We start from the raw sequence: 23,706 nt of genomic DNA on the forward strand, positions 1-23,706 counted from the left end.
GACCTTTTAATTGTGATAGTCTCAGGTCATATTGAGAATTATTACGTTTGCATCAATTTTATGTCTGAAAGTTAATAGGATGTTGGTTAGCTATTTCTTATTCCCTCCAAAGACCACGAGGGGCAGAACCCTAGATCCTAACCAGAGGAAATTAGTCCTGCTCTGTGGAAGAACTGCTTGCCAGAATGGTCTTCCATAAACTTGGAATAGAGTGGCCCAGAGTGGGCAGGAGGTGAAGGATATGATAAGGTGAGGAATGTTTTTCCCCAAGATGCTTTTAAAGATAGGAAAGGCCCCAAACAGTGCAGAGTATTTTAGTCTCATGAAGTCAGGGAAGTAGAGTGAATGAGTTCTTAAGATTCCGTTTTGACCTTGCAGTGTGATAATGTTATGAAAAGAAAAGTAGATTCAGAGGTAGACCATCCTTCTCAAAACCAAGTCATTTTTCCAGAACTGCAATCCCAAGTCCACAGTAATGAATGCCAGTCTCTCTTTGTCCCCATGGATAGTCATTCTGCCAGTGGCCATGTGTTCTTTGTTGAGAATCAAGAAAACATTGGCTGTCTGACATCTCATTATTGTCCTGCTTTGGAAACAGTTTTCTCTCTCTCAGTAAGCTTTTACTCTATATTGTATCTTTTTATTCTGTAAAAAGATGTTTTCTCCATCTTTCTCTTATAACAAATATTACATATCTTAGAAAACAATGCAGAGAATAAAAGCATGAGTCAGCTCAGATGCCAACAGCAGATATGAAATACATTACAATCCTAGAAAAAAGTCATGACTTATTTTCAAGTTTATTTAAATGCTAGAATATTACATACTTTGTTAGAACTTTCAGAGATTTACTCGCTAAACTGCTTTATAGTACTTTCCCCTTGTTAATGTGAACACATTTATAATAAACATAAATAATCAGGCACTGTATGTGTTTACAGACATAGGCATACACTTAACTTAGTATAAATATTTGGGCCTTATTCTCAGTTACTGCTTATTTCTAGAATTGGCAGGCTCATTCATTTCAATGTGTTACATGTAACCAGGCCAGGAGCTAGAAAACATGGAGGTGCTTCAACAATTTTTGTAGAGATCGCAGGTCTAGCCCTACAAGCTGCCCTGGAAAACTCTTATTTCTCTGGTGAGATGTAGTGGTTCATTCACAATATGCCCTGTAACCACTGGGTTCTTCGAGTGAGTTCTGTCCATCAGTTTTGTTACTCTTTAGACACAAAAACTATAAGGCATACCCTCCCAAGTTTGTCGCCTTACTGTTACCCACAGGACTTTAACAAAAGTCCTGATTTTACAAAGATTTGATTTAGAAAGCACTTCTAAAAGTTGTGTTTTATACAGAGTATTGTAATTAAAAATAATAATAAATCTAGACACTGGGAACTTTGGATGGATTTGATATAATAGGAAAAAGAAAGAACTTGGATTCAGGGTGCCTGGGCTCTGCTTCTAGCCCCTTCTGTGGTCTTGGCCACAGTTTCCTCACCTGCTAAATGACAGTGTAAAACTAGATAATCCAAAAAAAAAAAACTAGATAATCACTAAACGCTATGATTCTTTGGCCAGCAGTAGCTTGTGTAGATGGATGGACATAGAAGACCTACAGAAAAATTACTAGAAATAAGTGGTTAGTAAGATAGCTGGATATATGACTTCACATATTTACATACCAGCAGTAAACACAGAATGAAAGTCTATAAAAAACTATCACAATAGCATAAAAATATATCTGGGAATAAGTACAAGATAATGTACCCAAAAACTCTACATAAAAAACTATGAAACATTTTTGACAGAAATAAAAGAAAAACCCAGCTAAGTGTTCCAATACTGTTTCATGGATTGAGGAACAGAAAAGATGCTATATCCATGTGGAAAGTCAGAGCACTAAGAAAGCCAAGGTGCTCTTAAAAATGAAGGAAGTGGGAAGAGGGCTTTATTGGATATTGAGACTCGTTACAAAGCTAAAATAATTTTAAAAGCATGATATTGGCATAAGGAGAGACAAACAGACCAGTAGAACAGAACAGAGTGGACACTTGATTTATGGCAAAGATGGTGCTAAGTACAGTGGGAATAGGACAGTCTTTCCAGTGAATGATGTTGAGTCAGTTTGGTGGTGTCATTGGGGAAAAATGAAGTCTGGTTACCACTCATAGCAGTCTACTATTGATTTCATTAGATTTGACACTGGAATTGTGGTTATGTTTTTAAAACACAGCTTTATCTATTAAAGATATTTATAGGTGAAATGACACTATGTTTGAGACTTCCAATAAAATCAGCAAGAAGAAAATAGAAGTAGAAAGGAGGAGAATAGAAAAACCAAGACTGCAAAATGTTGATACCTGTTACAACTGAGTCTGAGCGGGGCTTAGACTTTTCTCTGTACTTCTGTATGTATTTGAAAGTTTCCATTGTGTAAAGTTTTTGTTGTTGTTGTTGTTGTTTTAATCAGCTCCATGGGGCACCTGGGTGGTTCAGTAAAGCATCTGCCTTCTGCTTAGGTCATAATATCAGGGTCCTGGGATCAAGCCCTAGCTCTGGCTCTGTCCTGAGCAGGGAATCTGCTTCTCCCTCTCTCTCTGCTCTGCCCCCTGCTCATGCACACTCCCTTTCTCTCTCTCTCTCTCTCTCTCTCTCTCTCTCTCTCTCTCTCATTCTCTGAAATAAATAAATAAAATCTTTTTAAAAAAATCAGCTCCGGCGATTTGCAAATCTAATGTGAAAGGCAACACAGTAAAGCTTCTAAGAAGGTAACATAAGGGAATATCTTCATACCCCCAAGGTAGGAAAGGATTTCTGAAATAGGACACAAAAATGATTAATCACACAGGAAGAAGCTGATAAATTAGACTATATTATCATTAAGAACTGCTCTGTATCAAAAGAAGCCTCTAAAAGTGAAAAACAAGCTAAAGATCTGAACATATATAACCAACAAAGGGCTGCATTTTGGAATATATGAAAACCCATAGAAATCCGTAAGAAAGATAACCCAGTAGAAAAAGAGATTTGGTAAGGTACTTCACAAAAGGAAGTACCTCAGTAATCCACAAATGTGTAGGACAGTGCTTAACCTCATTAGTCATCAAGCAAATGCCAATTAAAACTACAGTGAATACAAGTGCTCACGTCCTCAAATGACTATAATTAGAAAGACTGACCAAACGAAGCTCTTGTTGGACTGAGGAGCTTTCTTTACACACTGCCAGTGGGTGTGGAAATGGGTAAGACCAGTTTGGAAAGCCATCTGGCATTACCTGCTAAATTTGAACATTTTCCACCCTAGGGGTGTACCTGACCCGTAGGTGCCCACGTGTACAGGATATGTGTACATAGCAGCTTTACTCATCACCTGGGGGGCCTGGGGTGGCTGCCAGTGGGAGGATGAAGAAATAAACTGGGGAGTAATCATACAGTGGAACATTGTGCCACAATGGAATCGATGCACGGCAGCTCTGATAACACTGTGGATGTAGCTCGTAAGCACAGGCTTAGCACAGGAAGCCAGACACAAAAGCATACGTATATACATGGTCTTTTTGGTTCAAAAAACTAGTAGACCCCCTGATGAGGGACTTGTGCTTAGATGGTAAGACTTGAAAGGAAAGTGAGGAACCAGGAACCACTAAGGAAAGGATAATGTGTTACTTGTTCTGGGAGTGAACAGGGGGTGGGGGGGGGCGGTTGGGATGGGACACATGGGGGCTTCTGGAATGCTGGCTTCTTTCTCTTGGTCAGGATTCCTAAGGGTGCTTATGTTCACTGTGTTACGTTGCTGTACATGGGGAAGGGGCAGTGATGGAACCACCTTACTCTGAGGGCCTCGGGCTCCCAGGGACCCCTCTGTGTGTTGGCACTGTTCGTGCACCGAAATTACATTTGGGATGTAGAGACATCCCACGGTGCCAAGGGCAACAGCACGGGAGCTGCTGCCAAAAATTAAACATAGTCCATCACTGAGCCAGTTGCATTAGGGAATTTTGAAACCTATTTTGACACTGCTCCCCCCTGTAACATTATGATGTTCTTATTTGCAGGAATGGAAAAGTGGGAAGAGAAAGGCCGAGAAAGATGAGCTGGTGGGAGTTATGATATTTTCCACCATGGAACCAGAAGCACCTGACTTGGACCTACTAGAAATGTAAGAGATATTGTCACACTTCCCTTTTTCCCAACCTGTGTCCACCTTCTGTGCTGACAGGCCTTGGCTGGTGTCACCGACCTCAGCAGAGGTGCAGGGTGTTGAGCTAGACCGCATGAAGGTGTGGGGGCCGTGGTCAGGTGTTCAGGAGAGCCTCACTTGTGCAGGAGAGCGCTCTCTTTCTAGCCATAACATCAGGTGGAAGTCGGCTTCCTTTTTACCTTCAAGTCAGTGATTTCCTATCTGGTACAGTGGTTTCTAATCATTTCTAATAAAGAATGATAAAAGAAAATGGCATAGAGCACACCCATGTAATATTCAACAAAGCAGAAATCTCTGATTATTGCCTTGAAGGAAGGGAATCTCTAGCCTGCATTTTTGTGCTATTTTTTAATTTGTTTTTTTAATTATGTAATTTTTTTTAAATGTAGGCTTGGTTGAAAATCAAGTAGTTCCTTTTCTATTTAAAGGCCAACAAGAAATCATGGGGATTTTAAGTTTTTTTCTTATAGAATTATCACTTATGTGTTACCAAACGTAGAGACAAGAAAAAAACAAAAAAAAAAAACAACACACAATCTTGTAACTACCCAAAGAGAAAAAAATCAATGCTAATATGTTGGCCTAGGTCTATATAGTCTTCTGAAACATCACCTGCACAGATATAGCTCAGGGAAAAATTGTTACAAAAAGGACCTCATGCTATGCATTGTCTTATGATCTGGAGGGTTTTTTTTTTTTTCCATTTAACATGATTATTGGGGTGAGTTTTCAAGTTGGTACTTTTTACATCCTCAGCCAAAGATGTTCAGAATCACTTACCTGGTTGTGTATCTATGTTACCTTCTCTGATTTGTTAAAGTACTTGTTAAAATGAATGAAGAACCACTGGGTACCTCCACTGATAGAATTCCACTCAGATATTCAAGAAATCATGATTTTGTTTACTTCAGAATAATTTTAGTTAAAATTCACAGGGAATTGAAGGAGGAAGGGAAGCAGAGTTAAACATTTAAATGGCAAATTTTTAATTCTTTAAAATTCTGTTGTTTTTTTTAAGATTTTATTTATTTATTTGAAAGAGAGCAAACATAACCAGAAGGGAGGGGCAGAGGGGGAAGGACAAGCAGACTCCCTGAAACAAGAGATTTGGGATCAAGACCTAAACCAAAGGCAGATACTTAATCAGCTGAACCACCGAGGTACCCCTTGATTCAGATTTCTAAAGAAGGGGCACCTGGCAGACTCAGTCCATTAAGTACCTGTATTCGGCTCAGGTCATGATCCCAGGATCCTGGGATGGAGCCCTATATCGGGCTCCCTGCCCCATGGGGAGCCTGCTTCTCCCTCTCCCTCTCCTTGCTGCTGTCCCTGCTTGTGTGTTCTTCTCTGTCAAATAAATAAATAAAATCTTAAAATAAAATGAAATAAAAATCTGAATCAAGCCTGGTGAGAGCAACTATTACAATGCAAGAAAACAAATACCCGTGATTATGTTTAGCGTGAGTCTCACCTGACCATGTTGATTTTTCTCCTCCTGCATGTCACACTGTTGGACCATTTGGTAGCAAAGTCAAGGACATGCCTTCTTGTGTTTTGGCCCCACAGAGAACAGAAGTGCGAAGCTGTTGGTAAATTCACCAAAGCCATGGACGACGGCGTGAAGGAGCTGCTGACCGTGGGGCAGGAGCACTGGAAGCGGTGCACAGGGCGTAAGTCCATCCTCACGGCAGCTCTGGGCTTTCATGGGTGGCAGTACAGGCTTAGTGCTCTGACCTTTACCACCCTGAGGAACTGTCAGTCTAGTGAACTCCAGTAATATCATATCTAGAGCCCTTTGGTGAACCTCACTCATCAGCCCTACTTAGCAGAAATTTGACTCCAACAAAGCCAGTTCAGGAGCTCTCACAAGACACCATGTTCCCTTAAATGCTTTCTAGTTATTTGGGGTTTATAATCTATGGACAGTTCATCATTTCCGTGTCTTTAGAGAGGGCTTGTTATTTTTTATCTCATGATTTCATGTTCTCATCTTTATCCATTTGGTAAGGTGTTATATACGAAATCTTCGTCAACTTACAATGGGGTCGCATCCCTATTAGCCCATCCTAAATAGAAAATATCCTGAGTTGAAAATACATTCACTACACCTCACTTGCCAAACCTCACAGCTTAACCTGGCCTATGCCAAACACATTCAGGATGCTGACATCAGCCCGCAGTTGGACAAAACCATCTCCCACAAAGCCCATTTTATAGTACAGTGTGGAATATCTCCTACTGTACTGAAAGTGAGAAACAGAATGGCTGTACAGGTACAAACTGGTTGTCAGCCTGTGGGTCACTTATCCCCGTGGTTGCTAGCTGCCCAGCATCACAGAGACAGTCCCCCCGCAGACCTGCACCTGGGGACAAGATCCAAATTCAAAATTCCAAGGACAGTTTCTATTGAATGCCTATTGCTGTGGCACCACCATAAAGTTGATAAATTGTTAAGTCAGGGGCCATCTGTACTTGCTACAGCCCTAACTTTTAGAAAGACCAGGATAGTTGGCTGTGGAAAACATGAGCTGGGATAGACCAAGAGTAGTGTGAGGAGAGGTGGCACTGCTAGCTGTGGCTTTCTGCCTCTTCTTTCCCTGTCATCAGGGACTTCTTATCCACCCACCACACATACCCCTTCCCTTTGTGTCTACACTATCATTCTCCAGAACTGTGTTTTCCTGTATTCCCTGGCACCATGCAGCCCTTGTGTCACGTAGCCCAGGCTAGAAACAGTCACTGTCGGCTGTGGGGATGACACCTGGTAGCTGTCCCCCCACCTCTGACGCTCTGTGGGCTTCAGAGGCCAGGTCACCGCTGCACAGCATTCACACGGTCTTTGAGGGCCATCAGTGTTCAGAAGTTTCCTCCCCTGCCCACCCATCCTGCCCTTATTGCCAGCCCAGCCTTCCGAGTCTCAGAGGGAAAACTGTGCCCTAGTTAGGGATTGTGCATGTTATAATCCTAGAGAAAGCAGTGCAGCAAGTCCCTGACTGAGTACCCTAACCTAGTACTGAGGCTAGTAGGCTGGCCATAAGGCTGGTATCTATGAATTTTCTGGCCTTCACCTTATACACCCTACAAGAGTACTTATATTCAGTTTTGTTATATTCAGTTATATTCAGTTTTGTTTTGTTTTTCTCTTAATAAAAATGGCTTCTGCTTTGAATTATAAAAATAATACATACCCACTTTTAAACTGATGTGCAGCATAGGAAGGAATTTCATGATTTGTTTTGTGAACATTTTTTAACAAGTGATGTTTTTCTTCAAATTTTATTTTTTCCCCTCACTTAGAAGTCAAAAAATAATTTTAATGCATAAGAAACTGAATGTGGAATGACTTGTGGGTGAATTATTAAGATAGCATAGCCAAGTTAATAGCAACAGTGAGATCTCTCAAATCCAGACCTGAAATCCAAGCCTTATCAGGAGTTGGCAGGCTGTGCCCTGGAGGCCAAATCCGGCCTGCTGCCTATTTTTGTAAAAGTGGAACACAGCCCTGCCCGTTTATGTTCGTACTGTCCGTGGCTACTTTCCTGTTACAGTGGTAGACTCAAGTACTTTCCACAGAAACCCGTGGCTTCCCAAAGCTTGAAATATTTACTGTCTGGCCCTTTGCAGAGAAAAAAAGGCCCTGTTCACAGTGAATGACCCTGTACCACTCATGTAATATTTTATATCGACAAAAGGCACTTGTAGCAGTTTGCCAGCTGTTCGTGCTCGAGGGGCAGACACTGGGAGTAATAGCAGTTGCTCCTTTCTCATGGCAAAGAAATATGGTGTATCCCAAATATAGCACTAATTAAGCCCGAAATGGCCACGTATACAAATGCATCATTAGAAAACAAACTGACTGGCTGCCTTTGGTCACAGGGTGTTACAAACATAAAGGGGAGTGATGCTTCTCTCAAATAGTGGTTTCATTGTAAAATAATTAATTTCAGCTGTAAGCTCTTATGAGGCCGTAAGAATAGCAAATCCTTTAACTCTGTATATTCTTTTAAAGCTATTCCCTATTTTTTAGAAATATTTTGAGTACAAATCTTACAATCAAAATTTTAAGGATCTTGCAAAAATCTGGGTTTAGGATTTCTTTCAGTCCTTAGGGCACCTGGGTGGCTCAGTTAGTTGAACGTCCAACTCCTGGTCTTAGTTGGGGCCCTGGTCTTAGGGTTTTGGGTTTGAGCCCTGAATTGGGCTCCATATTGGGCATGGAGGCTACTTAAGATTTAAAAAAAAAAAAAAAAGTTAAATCCTTTTATGTCTAACATCTAGTCACCTTCATGTCCCATGTAACCTACCAGGTCAAATTTATGAAATAGAAGATATTGGTTTAGGGCTGCTCCCTTTTTGAGAGGTGGAGGAGTTTGAAGCACTTGGTTTAAGATTTGATGTTAGGATCTTCTTTCTCCTTTTCTCTCAAAATAGAGTTTCTTAAAATTCCTAATCTCTGAAGTGAGAAATCTAGCACATAGTGCGGTCAAGCACATGGCAAATGTCTTTAACTTCATATATAGTTATAAAAGTTAAGCAAGTTATTAAAATTAAGCTAATATAGTTTGAATTTGTGTTCCATGATTATTGCAGCATATAGACCATATTTCAGATTTCTCTGAACTAGACTTTTTTAAAGAAACATTTGAATTTTTCTTCTTTAATACTGTACTAAGTCTTCAAGTGTAAATAAGGCTTTCTTCTGAAAAGCAATAGATGTGTCTAAGGGAACTATTTACAGATGCAAAGAAAATAACCTAAGATACAGACTCTTATCTAGAAAGTTCTCCAGAGTGACCCTTGAATGCTAGAATTGTATCACTAGAAGGACCCTCAGAGATTGCTTCATTAATCATATTATGCAGATGAGAAAGCCAAAATCCTTCCTCCCTGGTCCTCTTGAGTCCTTCTGCCATATTTTTCTCCACACCTTGTTGCCTTCCACCTTGTTTTGTTTTGCAAATAATCATTCATGCATACATAACAGTGGAGAAAGCAAGGTATTTGGAATCACAAGTGGCCCATCCACCATTTTATTAGTCATATGACCCTGGACAAGTCAGTTCACTTCTCTGAGCCTTATTTTCCTAACCCATGGAACAGAGATGGTTGTTGTGGTGATTAGATAGGATGGGGTACATGCAAGCACACTGTCAACTAGAAACCATCTTCTGGACAAATTCCCAGTCACTTCTGTTTCATTCCATGGACAAAGATGTCAGCTGGGGTGGTAACTCATAATAATAGCACCTGCTACTAATTGAACAATTAATTAGTACAAAATTTTTATTGAAAAAAATTTCATTTTAAAAAGCCAATAATTTTATTAAAGAATATAGAATATCTTGAATAACTTCAGATTTCTTTTATGATAAAAGTAATTACTTTTAGGAAATAGTCGGATCCCATTTCTGTTTGCTCAGAGGACTAGTTAACAATGTATTCCTTTTTCCCTTTCAGCATTACCCAAGGAATATCAGAAGATAGGAAAAGCCTTGCAGAGTTTAGCAACAGTGTTTAGTTCCAGTGGTTATCAAGGTACGTCTGTATTTATTTACCCTTTGGGCCGCTGGTGTCTTGTGCAAAGCAGCCACCCCATTCAGGCTCTTGCATGCAAACAGAAACTCTTCAGCTAAGGACCCTTGTCACTGGTACTTAGATTGGCTAGACTGTTCCACTCAGGACTTCTGCAACCCCACCTTACTACTTGCGAGAAAAGCAGAGAGGATGGTTATACTCTGTATTTTCTTGCTAGCTTCTTGGTGCTCAGACACTGCTCCTCTGTTTTGCTAGAACAGGCAGCTATGGTAAGTAACCCTGTGCCCTTGCTTTCGTCTCTCTGCCAAACTCAGAAGTCAAGTCTTCCTGTTACAAAGGCCATAATTCATCGAGGCCATTTGTAGGAAATGTTTTGACTAAGTAACAAATCCACGTTGCCCTATGTCTCTCCATGACCTATCATGATTTTCAGCATATTCCATACTGTATATCTGACTTGTCGAATCTTGAATTCATTGCACTTGTACATTGACAGCACTTGTGAGAACAAGCTGGCTGTTTTCCTTTACATTTTGGTTTACTTTTGTTTAGTTTGCTCTGTGGAGCCAGGTAGGCAGTGAAAGCATTTGTCAGGTGAGTGGCACTTACTAAGTTTGAGTGTGTCCAGTCACTTACAGAAGTGGGAGAACCGGTAATTTGGCCATAGTGGTTATTCTGATACCTAGGGGAAATAGGTCTGTGGACGTCAGAGTCTGAGTATTTTCAGGATCAAGAAATCAGTCTCTCACCAGAATGTAAGATGTGGAGCTCCCATATAGGAATATTTCTTTTTGTCCTGACTGAATCGTCTTATAATCCCAACTTTTAGATCGGATGGGAGTTTTGAGGATTAGTTAATCTGGCGCCCTCATTTTCAAGATGAGGGACATAGAACTGAAAAGATAAGCCTCCCAGCCAGGGTGCCACACAGGATTAATGGAGGGGCCAAGTCTAGGGCCACATCCATTGCTGAGGTGCTGGCAGGACTCTAAGAGCACTCTCATCTTGACGGGATGAGAGCTTTTGTTCTGAAGATGCTGGACCCTGAACGTGTCCTTACAGGTCAGAGCTCACCTGAATCTGGGCCTTCCTTAAGCCCCCCTTGAGAGCTCTCTGTCCTCCAGCCCTGTCCTCAATTCCCGCCATCCCTCTTAGTACTCAAAACCCCTGTGAGAGAACTAGCTCTGCATATGGGGCTCCCCCTGGTTCCGGTCCCTCACACCAGCTTACGTGCATCTGGTAAAAGCAGCGGTGCCTCCCATCCCAGCAAAATTCTTCTCCCTGAGGGAGGCACCTTTTCCCACCCAGCATGCCTCCAGCCTCAGCAACTTGCCCAGGGTGCAAGGCTCAGCCCTTTCTGCACTGACTTCATTTGGATTTCCACATTCCCACAGTGCTTCAGTGACTGTAAGAAGTATGACATTTTAGTTTTTTTGGTATTACTACATTGAGAGCAAGAGCTTTGCCCTTGTCCCCATCCTAACTAGAAATGGAACTGTTCCAAGATTAGATTTTTAAGCCCAACCATGATCCTCCCAGTAGCATGGACCCAGACTTGAGGACTTCATTCATTGAAGTCAGATATGAAACTTAAAAATCATTCAGAACTAGACCACAGAATTTGTGAACTGCAATTCATTTGTTCTCCTAGTTGAATGTTAGGAGGGACAAATCACTCTTCACTAAATGTGGTATTCTTAGAGGGTGCAGATAATTGAACCAAAGGCTTGAAAAGGGATCAGGGCAGTTGGTGATCTGGGAAATGGTTCCTAAAGACATTCTTTAGTAGCTTCACACTGTACATAAATCTTTCCATATATTTCTCATCCTGTAAATTTCAGGAGAATCTGCATACCTTCAAAATGATCAGCTTCTCTCCAGAGTTATATATCTGTATGATTTTGTCCCCAAGCAACCAGGCAGAAAGGTGGGATGGAGGGGCTGTGGGGAGCTTAGGGGGATGCCCAGCAGGGTGAGACCCTCCTGGAGGGGAGATGGAGTATAAGATGACCCTTAAGGCCCTGCCTTCTCCACAGCACCCACCCGTTGTGATCCCCCTCTACACCACGCCTCACAGAAGTGCTGCTTGTTTTCCTAATGTTTTCCCTGCTTAAAACCATCATTCAGTGCATCATCAAATATTCATATTGCAAATGACACTTTGTCAAGTATTAAAAGCACTCCGTGTAATAAGTTTTGTGTGGAATACCATTCAACTTACTAGAGATCTTGTTTTCTTTCTTTTTTTTTTTTTTAATCAAAAAAAGTAGACTTTATTTTATTATGGTTGGTTCTCATTGAAGTAACTGGAATGTGGCCTGTTGACCTTTATACTTAAAAGTCTCTAATCTTATTACATAAAGTTAGTTCTTGGTGTTCAAAAGTCCTTGCTTCATCCTGCTCCCCATAGTCCATTCTGTGAAGAGGAAAAAAAGTTTTTGTTTTGTTTTGTTTTTATGTGTTTTTATTTTTTTATTTTTTTTAATTTATTTTTTATTGGTGTTCAATTTACCAACATACAGAATAACCCCCAGTGCCCGTCACCCATTCACTCCCACCCCCCGCCCTCCTCCTCTTCTACCACCCCTAGTTTGTTTCCCAGAGTTAGGAGTCTTTATGTTTTGTCTCCCTTTCTGATATTTCCCACACATTTCTTCTCCCTTCCCTTATATTCCCTTTCACTATTATTTATATTCCCCAAATGAATGAGAACATATAATGTTTGTCCTTCTCCGACTGACTTACTTCACTCAGCTAGAGATCTTGTTTTCAAAGAACTGTTGGAGTCCCCACGGACTAGCTCTCCACGTTTCAGGGCAGATGAAAGTATATAGAGTTGCATACTGTGTCTTACCACATCTTCCTTTGCTTGGACGTACTGGTGTCTTGGAGCAGTGCTGCCCTCTTTGATCTTGCAATAATTTGGATGATTCCAGTTCCTAAGAATATCTCAGATTATGTTAACTATAACCCTCCATGTTCCCTCTGTGAGTACATAAACTCATACTGGAACAACACAGGGACTGTTAGCATGGCCTTCACACAGATCCATGAAGCACTTCCTGTTCTTATGGATTATCATGGAAATATAATTGACAAAAATATTTAGATTGTTTTCTGTAGCGGAGAAGAAGAATGGGTATAGAAGCTACACCTGTGGTTTTATCTTGTTTTATAGATTTTACTTTGGAATCATGGGAATGTTTTACATTTATGTTTGTTATTTTACATTTATTATTAGAAAGTAAATTTAAATCAAAACGTAAAAAAAATCTCTAAAAAGCAAAATAAATCACTTGATACATCAAGATGAAGGCATAACTACGCAGAGAATTATTTCACGTCACCATCAAACATTGTATTTTGATTATGCATCCCTTGTAGTAGATGCCTTAAAGTCTAAAAGACTTCAAAAATCTTTTTTGTTTTCAGTAATCATATAGATAGCAGTAAAATGTTAATATTGTTATTCTATAACTTCTAAAACTATCTTACATATTTGTAGAGTAAAGCAAATACGTAATATATTACCATTGTTAGGAACTAAGTTTTTTAAATGAAAGAGATAAGGATAAAAATCAAGTTTTAAAATACATGAAAAATCCTGAAGTCCTAAATTTGAATTGGAAATACTGATATGAGCTCATGGTTTTCCTCTTTAAAAAAATACAATTTGCCTTGCTCTGTTCATTGAAAAGGCCTAGAAATATCCAATCCAGTAACGAGAAGCACCTCTAGCGCCACCCACAGGGGCATTGCTAGACACTGTTCCACCCAGATGAACCAGGCTCCTAACAGAACTCAGATGCTGATGTGAAAAGCCTCCCACAGCCAGTAAAGAGAAAATTAAAGCATTAGTGAAAATAATTCTTTCTGTGCAATGAAGCATATCAAATATGTTTAAATCGAGATTTGCGATGATACTTTTTTAAAAAGTTAATCTGTTACCTTTAGGGGGATGGTTAGAGGATCAGCTTATTATTCTGAAAAAACAGTAGAGAGAAAGAAGCATTTAATCTGCTTTTTATCTTCCAATACCTCAGGGTAATCAGATAGTCAATAAAGGGAAGTTTCTCTTTATAGAAGTGCTTCAGGGTGCCTGGGTGGCTCAGTTAGTTAAACATCTGCCTTCAACTCAAGTCATGATCCCAGAATCCTGGGATCAAACCCTGTGTCAGGCTCCCTGCTCAGCAGAGAGCCTACTTCTCCCGCTCCCTCTGTTATTACCTCTGCTGTGCTCATTCTCTGTCAAATAAATAAATAAATAAATAAGTAAAATCTTTTTTAAAAAAATAGAAATGCTTCAGATCAAGAAGGAGTGATAGAAGTAGAATAGCAACACTTTGCAAACCTTTCCTAAAATGAGAGATTTAGATAGTACAGGAAACAGAGGACTGCATTATCACCACAGACACAGCAAAACCCAGACTGTGGGTACCAAGGCACCTAGTTTCTTCAATACCCCCGAAAAGAAATTGGCAAGAAAAAAGGGAGGAGAAAGAACCTAAAGACTAAAGAAACACTTCAGCTCTCTATGATGTGGACTTTCTCTGAGTCCTGAAAGCAGCGAGCTTGATTCCAGACTCCAGAGAGCTGTCCACTTACTGGATTATCAGGAGCAGTTACCTTGTCTCCAGTGTTGTGTTGATATTGTCCTTGCTTTTTAAAGAATGCTTATCTTGGGGCAGCTGGGTGGCTCAGTCAGTTAAGCAACTGCCTTCATTCAGTTCAGGTCATGACCCCAGAGTCCCTGCTCAACAGGGAATCTGCTTCTCTGCCCACTCCCTGCTCATGCTCATTCCCTCTCACGCGCTCTCTCTCTCAAAAAGGTGAAATCTTAAATCAAAACAAAAAAGAACTTAAAGTGTGCTTATCTTTGAGGTCAAATTTATGGGTGCATTGTTACATGGCCAGTGAAAGGGGGACTTTAGGGGCGGACAGTATGGGTGCTGCAGAAAGACTGGCCATGAGTTGTTCACTGGGAAGCCAGGGGATGGGTAGATGGGAACTTGTTACCCTATCCTCTAGTTTTGAAAAGTATAGTGTTTTCTATAATAAGATTTTTAAGTAAAGTATGCGAAGGGAAAGTACATATGACCACTGATGTAGCTGTAATGATTTCCAGGCGAAACGGATCTCAACGCTGCCATCACCGAAGCAGGAAAGACTTACGAAGAAATTGCTGGTCTTGTGGCAGAGCAGGTATCCACAGAGACCCATGTAGCTCCAGGGCACAGCAGCTGCTGTCCAATCCACATGTTCTTTCAACCTATTTTAAAACAAACTTTGCCAACAACTCTCCTCTTATGTTCCTCTGTATCTTTTGTTAATTGTATATGGTAATAGTGTTTCTTTGGTTAAGCTAAAGTGATGGATACATTTATCATCGAGAAATCTAAATGAGTATCTTCCAGTGTCAATGGCTGGATCCATCCTCAGCCATCAGGAGTTGGAATGTTCTATCAGGAACACCGTTCATATCACCATTTAGACTCTTAGCTTGTCTGAGGCTGCTTTACCCACCTGGTAAACGGTGGTAGTAGAGCCTACTCTGTAAGGTTCTCAGCATTCAGCAGCCACAAAGGAGAAGGCACCAGTGGGGGATTTAGCAGGGAGAAGGTCTTTGATAGAGTCACATGGCTTTTACTGAGGCCTTCAGTAGTCCTGATTCCAGTTCTTTTGACAGATAACCAATAACAAATTCCCTTAAGGGGAATAGACATCTGTGTTGACATTTGTGTCTCAAATCCCTAAATTAAAAGTTTTTCAGACAACTTATTGAAATACGTATTTGTGCACATACACCCGTTGCACACCCCTTCGTGTTAGTCATTGACTACTGCTCCTTATAGAAAAAGATTAGGTTGAAAAAAAAGAAAAGAAAAGAAAAAGATTAGGTTGTAGAAATGCATAACATAGCTATTAAAATTATAATTCAGAAAAATTGAAATATTTTAAGTTGCCACTTAAGATAGTTACCAGATCTTTAGTAATAATTTACATTCTCTGCCAAAATTTAAACATTAAGTTACTACATCTTCTTTGCTTGTGTATGAGTAATATTAACCAGTTTTCCCCCCTAATAGTATTATATTTGAAGCCGCCTCAAAATAACTAATTTTTATCAGCCAGCCTAAAAACGATCTGATGTTTTATGATTTTCTCTCCAATCTACAATTGAGAATGTAGTAGTCTTGGGGCCTGTTTTCTTGCAGGAAAACTAGGCTGATTGCATAGCCCTTGGTATGGTAACTAGTACCCCAGGGGCTTGGCTCATGCAAGTCCTCTGGGCAACTGTTTTCTTGGCCTTGATGGTCTGGATTTCTCTGCCAGGAATAACCACCCTGTGTCTTGTTTTAGCCAAAGAAAGATCTTCATTTCCTCATGGAATGTAATCATGAATATAAAGGCTTCCTTGGCTGCTTCCCTGATATTATCGGCGCCCACAAGGTAACTTAAGCACAGAAGTGCACAGATGACACGGGTGACCTAGGGCTGCTACGCAGGGCCACCTGCATGGCCACCTGCGAGGGCCCTGTCGGTCAGCTTGGCCCCAAGTAAGGAAGAGCTTTCTGAAATCGGCCGGAGCTGCCTGTGGTGTTCAGTTAGTGAGGTCCCATAACACATATAGGCTATGGGTTATTGTTTCTTTGATTCTATAGACAGACTATTTTGAGGGAACAAAAATGTGAAAAATACTCCTTTCTGCCTATACTTAGGTCAGGTATCAAACAAAATAATCATGCTATTTGAAATTCAAAACAAGATTAGGAATACTGCTTCCCTTACTAGTGAGACCTCTGTAAGCTGCTTGGGCAAGTCACTAAAGACCCTTCCTTCCCCGTCAAGATGAAGTAAGATATTCTGTCCCTGGGCCTGACGAAGGGTTCCTAATTAAAACTTAAATGGTCAACGTCGATTTTATATTTTTGTGCTAATAAGGAAACTATAGAAGTCCCACCATAAAGGTATTTTTTGAACTGAATTTTGACATGTTTTGGGATGTCCTCACTTTTTGATTCTGGTTAGTTTTTCTGTTTCCAACTCATTATTTCAGAATAGGGGCATTTTATCAACTATAGTACTCTGGGATGTTGTAATATACTTGAATTTATTAGGAAAATCTCTGCCAAGGGCTGGTCTGTGACCCTAACAATTCTGACATGTGGCCATTTTAGCATTCAGCTCAATAATACAAGCCTCAGGAAGGGGTAGTATGGGCAAATAGGAAGCTTTGTGCAACTTCAGATAATTTAATATGAAACTCAGAACATTCTCTTTACCAAGTGGACACTTGGGGGGTGTTTCGGTATTGTGGCTGTTGTGGGTAATGATAGGAATGCAGTGATCTCTCTGAGATAGTGGTTTCCCCTTCTTCAGATATGTACCCAGAAATGCAATTGCTAGGGGAGTAGATCTTAAATGTTCTCGTCACAAGGGGAAAAACAAACTTGTAACTCTGTGAGGTGATGGATGTTAACTGTTACTGTGGTCATCGTCCTGCAGTAAAGACAGACCTCAGATGGTTATGTTGTACTGTCGTACACCTTCAACTCCTACCTTGCTGTCTGTGAATCACATCAACAAAACTGGCGGGGGTGGAGAGGGATAGGGAGTAAAATAAACATAATAAAACTAAAAGTCTTAGTTAAAAAAACATCTCAGAAGAGTTAGCTTGTTGTAGGGATTTATGCCAGCAGTTAGAGTTTTGGGCATGGAGCCTGATTTATGCACGAGTAGAAAATTTTTCTTCCCAGGCAGCTCTAATGAGCACTGTGATGATCCTGGAGTGGGAAACGTTTGGCAGCTTTTACCACGACTTCTGAGTATCAACTTGGAATTGATGCAGTGCTCCTTACAGACCTGGAGCAAAGCTGACAATTCACACGCCCAGGCACCCACAGACAGCATGCCCCCACCGATAGAGACAAAGAGGGCCCCGACACACACACGGGGCTGCCCCTCATCCACTTTCTAAACTCCGGTGCCTGTTTCTGTCTCATGTGCTACTCTTGTCCTGGCACAGGCTCACAGAGATTACAGAAATAGATTGCTGTTTGGTTTTCCTTCTGTTGTAGCCTAAAACTGTCCGATTTAGCTTAGTTCTGTTTTTTAAGAATAGCAACCTTTTTGCTTCCAAGTGACTTGCAGGAAGTTATACTTAGGTGCTTTCCTATGTTCTTATTTTGTGGGGAGATTTTTTTATTCAGTAGCCAGTCATAGAATATGTCGGCATTGTTACATTTTAAATTAATGACTAATCCTTTGAGCACTGTTTTATTGACACTGTTGCATTCGTATTTCACAGGGAGCAATAGAAAAAGTGAAAGAAAGTGATAAACTGGTTGCAACTAGTAAAATCACCCCCCAGGACAAACAGAACATGGTGAAGCGGGTTGGCACTATGTCTTATGCGTTGCAAGGTAAGACAGAGGTTTGTGCACAGCTAGCAGAGATATTTTTTTTTCCTCCCCAGGGAGGTTGCTATTTTCCTAGCTAGAGAGAAATCTAAATGTGAACCACAGCTAAGCAAGTGAGAGCTGATTTAAAGTATCCTCCTAAGGGCAGCCTGGGTGGCTCAGCAGTTGAGCGTCTGCCTTCGGGCCAGGGTGTGATTCTGGAGTAGCAGGATCGGGTCCCACATCGGGCTCCCTGCGTGGAGCCTGCTTCTCCCTCTGCCTATGTCCTTGCCTCTCTCTGTGTGTCTTTCGTGAATAAATGAATTAAAAAAAAAAAAAAAAAAAAAAGAATAAGTATCCTCCTAAGCCTGTTGTTTGCAGGATTCCAGTGTTAATGAAAATGAACCCATTTCTTTGACATAACTATGAATGACAGTCTGCTTGAGCCTGTGCATTTTTATTATTTCTTATAGACAGTTAAGATCCTTTTAAAACTCTTAATATTAGCCTATCATCATGCTGTGTTAGATTCCAAAGTTCAGCTTTTAACAGTTTATAGCCTCTGTCCCCCAGGAGCACAGAATGTAAAGGGAGTTTGGACATGCTTTTTCAAAAAAAGTTCAAAATGTTAGTAAAAAGATATTAATTAATTTTTACATATCTGAGTGCTTTCCAGCACACAGGAGCAGTGAACAGATTTTCCCTGTCTTGATGGACGACAGCAGGCTTGGGCAAAGGAGAAAGGAGAAGGATGCTCTAGTTTGAACAAAACCATACAAAATAATGGTACAAGATTTTATCATCAGCTTTCAGGAGTAAGATCTCCTTATAGGCTGTTGGAGAATAGGTGCTGGTAATAGTGGAGGGCCTGGAGAGCCAGACAGAAGAGCCTAGACTTGATGTAGACATTAAGAAACCATTAAAACATTGATGGTGGGAGGCGGGGGGTACACTGCTGAGAGAGGTGGGAGAGGCCAGACGGTAATTGGAAAGCCCACACAGAAAACTGCTGCTTCTGTGATCCAAGAGTTCCGAGCCTGAACAAGACCTGGTGCTCGTTTGCAGGCTTTTCCAGGGAATAGCCCTCAGGACTAGGTAGTGAGCGGGACACAGAATGTCCGGAAGGCTTCCTTGAATGAAGATCTGGCTTCTGAAGGGTTTGAAATGGGGGATTTGGCTTCGAACCTGTGTTTGAAGTTATCCAAACAGATAAATGAGAAACTTTATACAACTTCAGATAACATAAAACTTAGGATGGTGCCCTCTCTGTAGGAATTTATGCCTGCAGCTGGCTCTCTAGGTGCGCAGAATCAGGGAAGAGGCAGGTGGAGGTGTGATGAGGCCAGAGTTGGTATGGGGTGGGGTAGGGTACTGAGAGACAAATTCCATAAGGGAGTCATCTGGAGTCAGTACATTCAGCAGAGTTGAAGATCCGCTCACCTGGTAAGAGGTTGGGTTCTGGGAGCCCTACTGCCCAGGGCAGTGAAGCTCCATACAGAAGAGGGTCTCCCCCTGTGCCCAGCCATCCGTACAACCTTTCTCAGGCTCCTGAGACACCTGCCCAGGCAGCTGCTGTGCAAGAAGGAACAGGGCAGGGCCTGCCAGGTGCCTTGCCGGGTCCTGCCTACAGATGCCACTCCGAACTGCAGGCGTCTGCAGAGGGTAACCACCACGCCGACCTGCTGCTCCATTGGCGCTGTGAGAACCATGTGCACACATGAGGGATTGTGTGCACTGGGTTTCAGAGTATCTGATAGGCAAGTCAACAAAAAATTGCCCCTCTACTGGAAAGTATTGTTGGCCATGACAGTTCAGGTTATTTTTCTAGCCTCTTTATAAAGTGATTTGTCAAAAAAATAAATAAATAAATAAAGTGATTTGTCAAGAACTGGCGCCCCGAAGCCAGCGAGACTAAACCAGTTGATGACTCATCACAACCCAGAACCCCCAGTGTTGTCTGCTGCAGTTCACGGGTACTGATTGATATCTTGGTTTTGGTTGTAGCTGAGATGAATCACTTCCATAGCAACCGGATCTATGACTACAACAGTGTCATCCGCCTGTACCTGGAGCAACAAGTGCAGTTCTATGAAACAGTAAGTTGGCCACCCCTCCTGGGCCTTTTACACATGTGTGCGTGCGCGCGTGCACACACACACACACACACACACACACACGGGAGAATCCATGATCACTTAACCTTGACCATATAAAGTTAATCTGTTTGTAATTTTAATCCTGAGTAATAAACAAAAGGTTGGTTATTAGGCAGGATTTTTTTTTCTTTAATCCCTTTTAATTATATCTGCCTTTTCCTTTTTGAATCACCTTGGGTTAAAAAAGGTTTCTCTTTAGGAAGAAGGGGCACTGGAAGCTGGTTGTGAGGTCCCTAGGAGCTCTTCCCAGGAGGTTCCCTACCCCCACATCCTCTCTCTGCCTGGGGACAGTGAATGACAGGAGGCCCCTGGCTCTGCGGGCTCTCAGCTGGGGATGGAGCCTGGCACCACAGGCAGGCTTCGTGAATGAGGTTTCATTGTGCATCAAAGGAACTTTAGAAAGAAAATGAGAGAAAGGAACCTCAAATATCTTCATTTAGGACATGGTCCCGAAAATGTAAACTTTTATACCCTGCCTAGTAATGTGGTTGCTTACCAGAGTGTACAGACAACAAAGATGTAGCACACAAGCGGAAACTCAGACCTCTGAAGGCAAGCTCTGTATGATCGACCATGTGGTGGCTGCCGAGTTTCTCGCGGAGTGTTCCACTATTTTCATGATAATCTCTCACGTACGTTCAGGGTGATGGTAGGCAAGCCCCAAACTCACATCCGTGCCTGTGTCATCTTTTGGCAAGACAGTGCAGAAAATGTGTGTCTCCGACAGCAAATTCTTAAAAGGGAGCTGCGATTAGTGTGCTTGTTATGTTGTGTGACTTGTGGGTCAGGAGCAGCTGGTTTTGGAGCTGAGTTCCCAGAAAGAATTCCCTTCAGCATTCTTAGCCTTGTAGCGTGCGGTTCCTGGGCTCTCTCTGTATGAACTGGCGCCACTCTATTGTTGCCCCTCATGTATTAGGGTCGCAGATTGCATTTGTTTTACATGGAAAGATCATTGAAGGGCACCTCTTAAAATTCTGACAATGTTGATTTGTTAGATAATCTCCAGCCCAGTGAGGTTTAATCATCGATGACATTGTGACTCAAAATAGAAAACCATGCATTTAATCAGTTCCTGTTAGAGGTAACAGTTTTATGAGAAAGTAACCCTTAAATACTAAAATTTGCATACTTGTTCATGGAGCAAGCATTTCTTGAGCCCCTGTTATGTACTAAGCACTTAACTCCAGATACTTAGGCTCCATGAACAGCCACAGCCTCTGTGTCCTAGGAGAACATGTGGTTCCCTGGGGAAGGCACGGGTACATTGCTGCAGCCGCAGTAGAGCCCTGGCTTTGGAACGGTGTACACAGCACATACTAGCAGCAGGTGGGATCCAGGAGGCATGCTTGGGGGTCCACGGGTACCCAAGAAGACAGGGGGAATCTAGGCAAGCCTGAAACCCACACCCCCTCACTCACTGAGGAAGAAGTGCCTAGTCTGGAAATACTGCTGCTCAGCGAGGCAGGGGCTAGAAAGAGGGGGAGCTTCCTGCAAGCTGGGGCCATGGCCCCTGGCAGCACCAGCTGGGGCTTGGTCGGCGGGGGGGGGGGGGGGTTCCCCCCAGCTGGTTGGTACTGGAAGAGTCTAGAAACACAGCCCAGTTAAAAGCATCTGAAATGTTTGCCATGTCTAACTTGCAAGAGATGGAAGCAGTAGACGATCATGAAATCCTGGCAGGAGTGGTGTCTCAGGATTGTTTTTGTTTCTTCACCAGATTGCAGAAAAGCTGAGGCAGGCCCTCGGCCGCTTCCCAGTCATGTAGACCAGAACAGAAAATGACGAGAACTCCGAAGTGCTTCTTTCTGACTTTGGGCAATGCAATTTAATCTTTTTCCCCCTCTTCTGCAAAAACAAAAAGGAAAGAACGAACGAAAACCAAAAAGAAACAGAGTTGCAAAAAACTGCATCTATTTTATTAACAAACCTAAATGAACACATCGGTTACTTAGGGACAGTTGTCTCTGGTTCATTTCCACATCCCTTATTTAAAACAATGGAAATTGTCTCTATTTTTGGAAAGTACTTAAAGTTATCAGAATTTTGAATGGAAAATTAGGGGTTTCCCCCACTGGTATTTTACATAAAATTGTGATTTTTACATCATCCGTGATCTTCTGGTTCTTACCCAATGTCAGATGATTACTAATTGCTTTCTTAAAAATATGAAATATGCCGGGATAAAAAATATATATGTTTGTATATTTTTATAACTCTTTTCAGTCCTGTGGGACACCTGTCTACTTAGGAAAATCTACATGCCTTTCACGGACATACTTATGACTCCAGTGCTTACGTTTCCAGGAGAGAGGAAGCCAAGAGAGGGGCTCCTGGGTCCGCTCCTCACCGGCAGCGGCTCACAGTCACTGTCTCCCTTCCCCCAGGAACATTGCTGAGCGTCCCCTTCTGTGCAGAGGGCTTGCTCCTTGGCACCCCCTTCCCGGGCTTAGTTCTGGCCAGAAGGAATATACTGGAGAAGTAGGGCTCTGACTCTGCTCCCAGGGCTGGGCTGACCCTGGTGCTCGGGAAGGAGTGGTCCCCGGGACAAATGTGCTCCCCGCAGCTCTCACCTCGAAGGGGAGTCTCAGTCTATCCAGTCAGACGTGATGAGAAATGGGTGTGAGAGCGTAATTTGCCCCTCGCTTCAGAAGGGAGACCAGCGGGCCAGGGCTATTATCTGAAAAGATGAAAAACCCAGCTCAGTAGACCTCTCCGTCCCACCAAATGGAAAAGTTTAGGGACTGATATAAGGGTGACAACCTGAATAATGCACAGTGATCCCTAGAGCTTTTATGTTCAAGAAGTACGGAGTGATGTTCCTCGTGACTGCACCCTAAACGTCAGAGTTGTCCTGACCACTAGGACTCCAGTAAATGGCAAAAAGCCAGACACCATCTTCACAGACTGTCCGCTTTCCATCTGAACACGCGCTATCTTGCCTGCTGGCGAGCGTGTCCGTCCACAGTTGCCTTACAACAGTACCCACTGCTTTCATTTTCCTGACCTACCAATTATAGTATAGAAAATGGAAAGTTTGGGCCCACACAATGAAACCAAAAAATAAGTAGAAGAGGAAATCAGACGAACATGAATATGAGAATTTCTTGTTCTTTAATATCACGGGTTTTGTTGACGTTTTATAAGTAATTTTCCCTACTTGATTTTTCTTTTATAAAATCTCATAGAACAATGTTTATGATACAGCCATTTAATATATGTACAAATTGTAAAGAATATGTATAAATGTTTTACACAAATGTAAGAGCATGTAGAAGCCAACATATAAATAAATTGTTAAAAAACTGTACAGTAAATTCTGAAAGCACTTTTTCAAAACACTTTTTGGTGTTTGTGTGATTTTTTTTTCTTTCCTTTCCTCTTTTCTTTCTTGGATAATTGCCTCTTGTTTCCA

The 23,706-nt window shown here is 41.7% G+C and overlaps 1 protein-coding gene and 2 long non-coding RNA genes across 10 annotated transcripts in view; 2 read left to right on the plus strand and 1 right to left on the minus strand.

Annotated features, from left to right (window-relative positions):
- Positions 1-23,632, plus strand: part of SNX9 (sorting nexin 9) — a 114,607-nt gene extending 90,975 nt beyond the window's left edge. For all 8 annotated transcript variants that reach the window (XM_077898317.1, XM_077898334.1, XM_077898288.1 and 5 more), the window contains 8 exons: positions 4,062-4,165; positions 5,774-5,877; positions 9,665-9,742; positions 14,868-14,944; positions 16,103-16,192; positions 18,051-18,165; positions 20,146-20,237; positions 22,012-23,632. In XM_077898317.1, the coding sequence (XP_077754443.1) occupies positions 4,062-4,165; positions 5,774-5,877; positions 9,665-9,742; positions 14,868-14,944; positions 16,103-16,192; positions 18,051-18,165; positions 20,146-20,237; positions 22,012-22,059 (708 nt within the window). In that variant the 3' untranslated portion in view covers positions 22,060-23,632. The remainder of the gene's footprint in view (positions 1-4,061; positions 4,166-5,773; positions 5,878-9,664; positions 9,743-14,867; positions 14,945-16,102; positions 16,193-18,050; positions 18,166-20,145; positions 20,238-22,011) is intronic.
- Positions 5-3,028, plus strand: LOC144314335 (uncharacterized). Its single transcript, XR_013380135.1, has 2 exons — positions 5-249; positions 2,255-3,028. It is a non-coding gene; the product is annotated as an uncharacterized LOC144314335 (long non-coding RNA).
- Positions 11,991-14,475, minus strand: LOC144314328 (uncharacterized). Its single transcript, XR_013380130.1, has 3 exons — positions 14,369-14,475; positions 12,488-12,681; positions 11,991-12,158 (listed from the first exon to the last, which is right to left on the minus strand). It is a non-coding gene; the product is annotated as an uncharacterized LOC144314328 (long non-coding RNA).
- Positions 23,633-23,706: the final 74 nt, after the last annotated feature.

Source organism: Canis aureus, chromosome 1, assembly GCF_053574225.1.
Source record: "Canis aureus isolate CA01 chromosome 1, VMU_Caureus_v.1.0, whole genome shotgun sequence".
NCBI classification, from domain to species: Eukaryota; Metazoa; Chordata; class Mammalia; order Carnivora; family Canidae; genus Canis; species Canis aureus.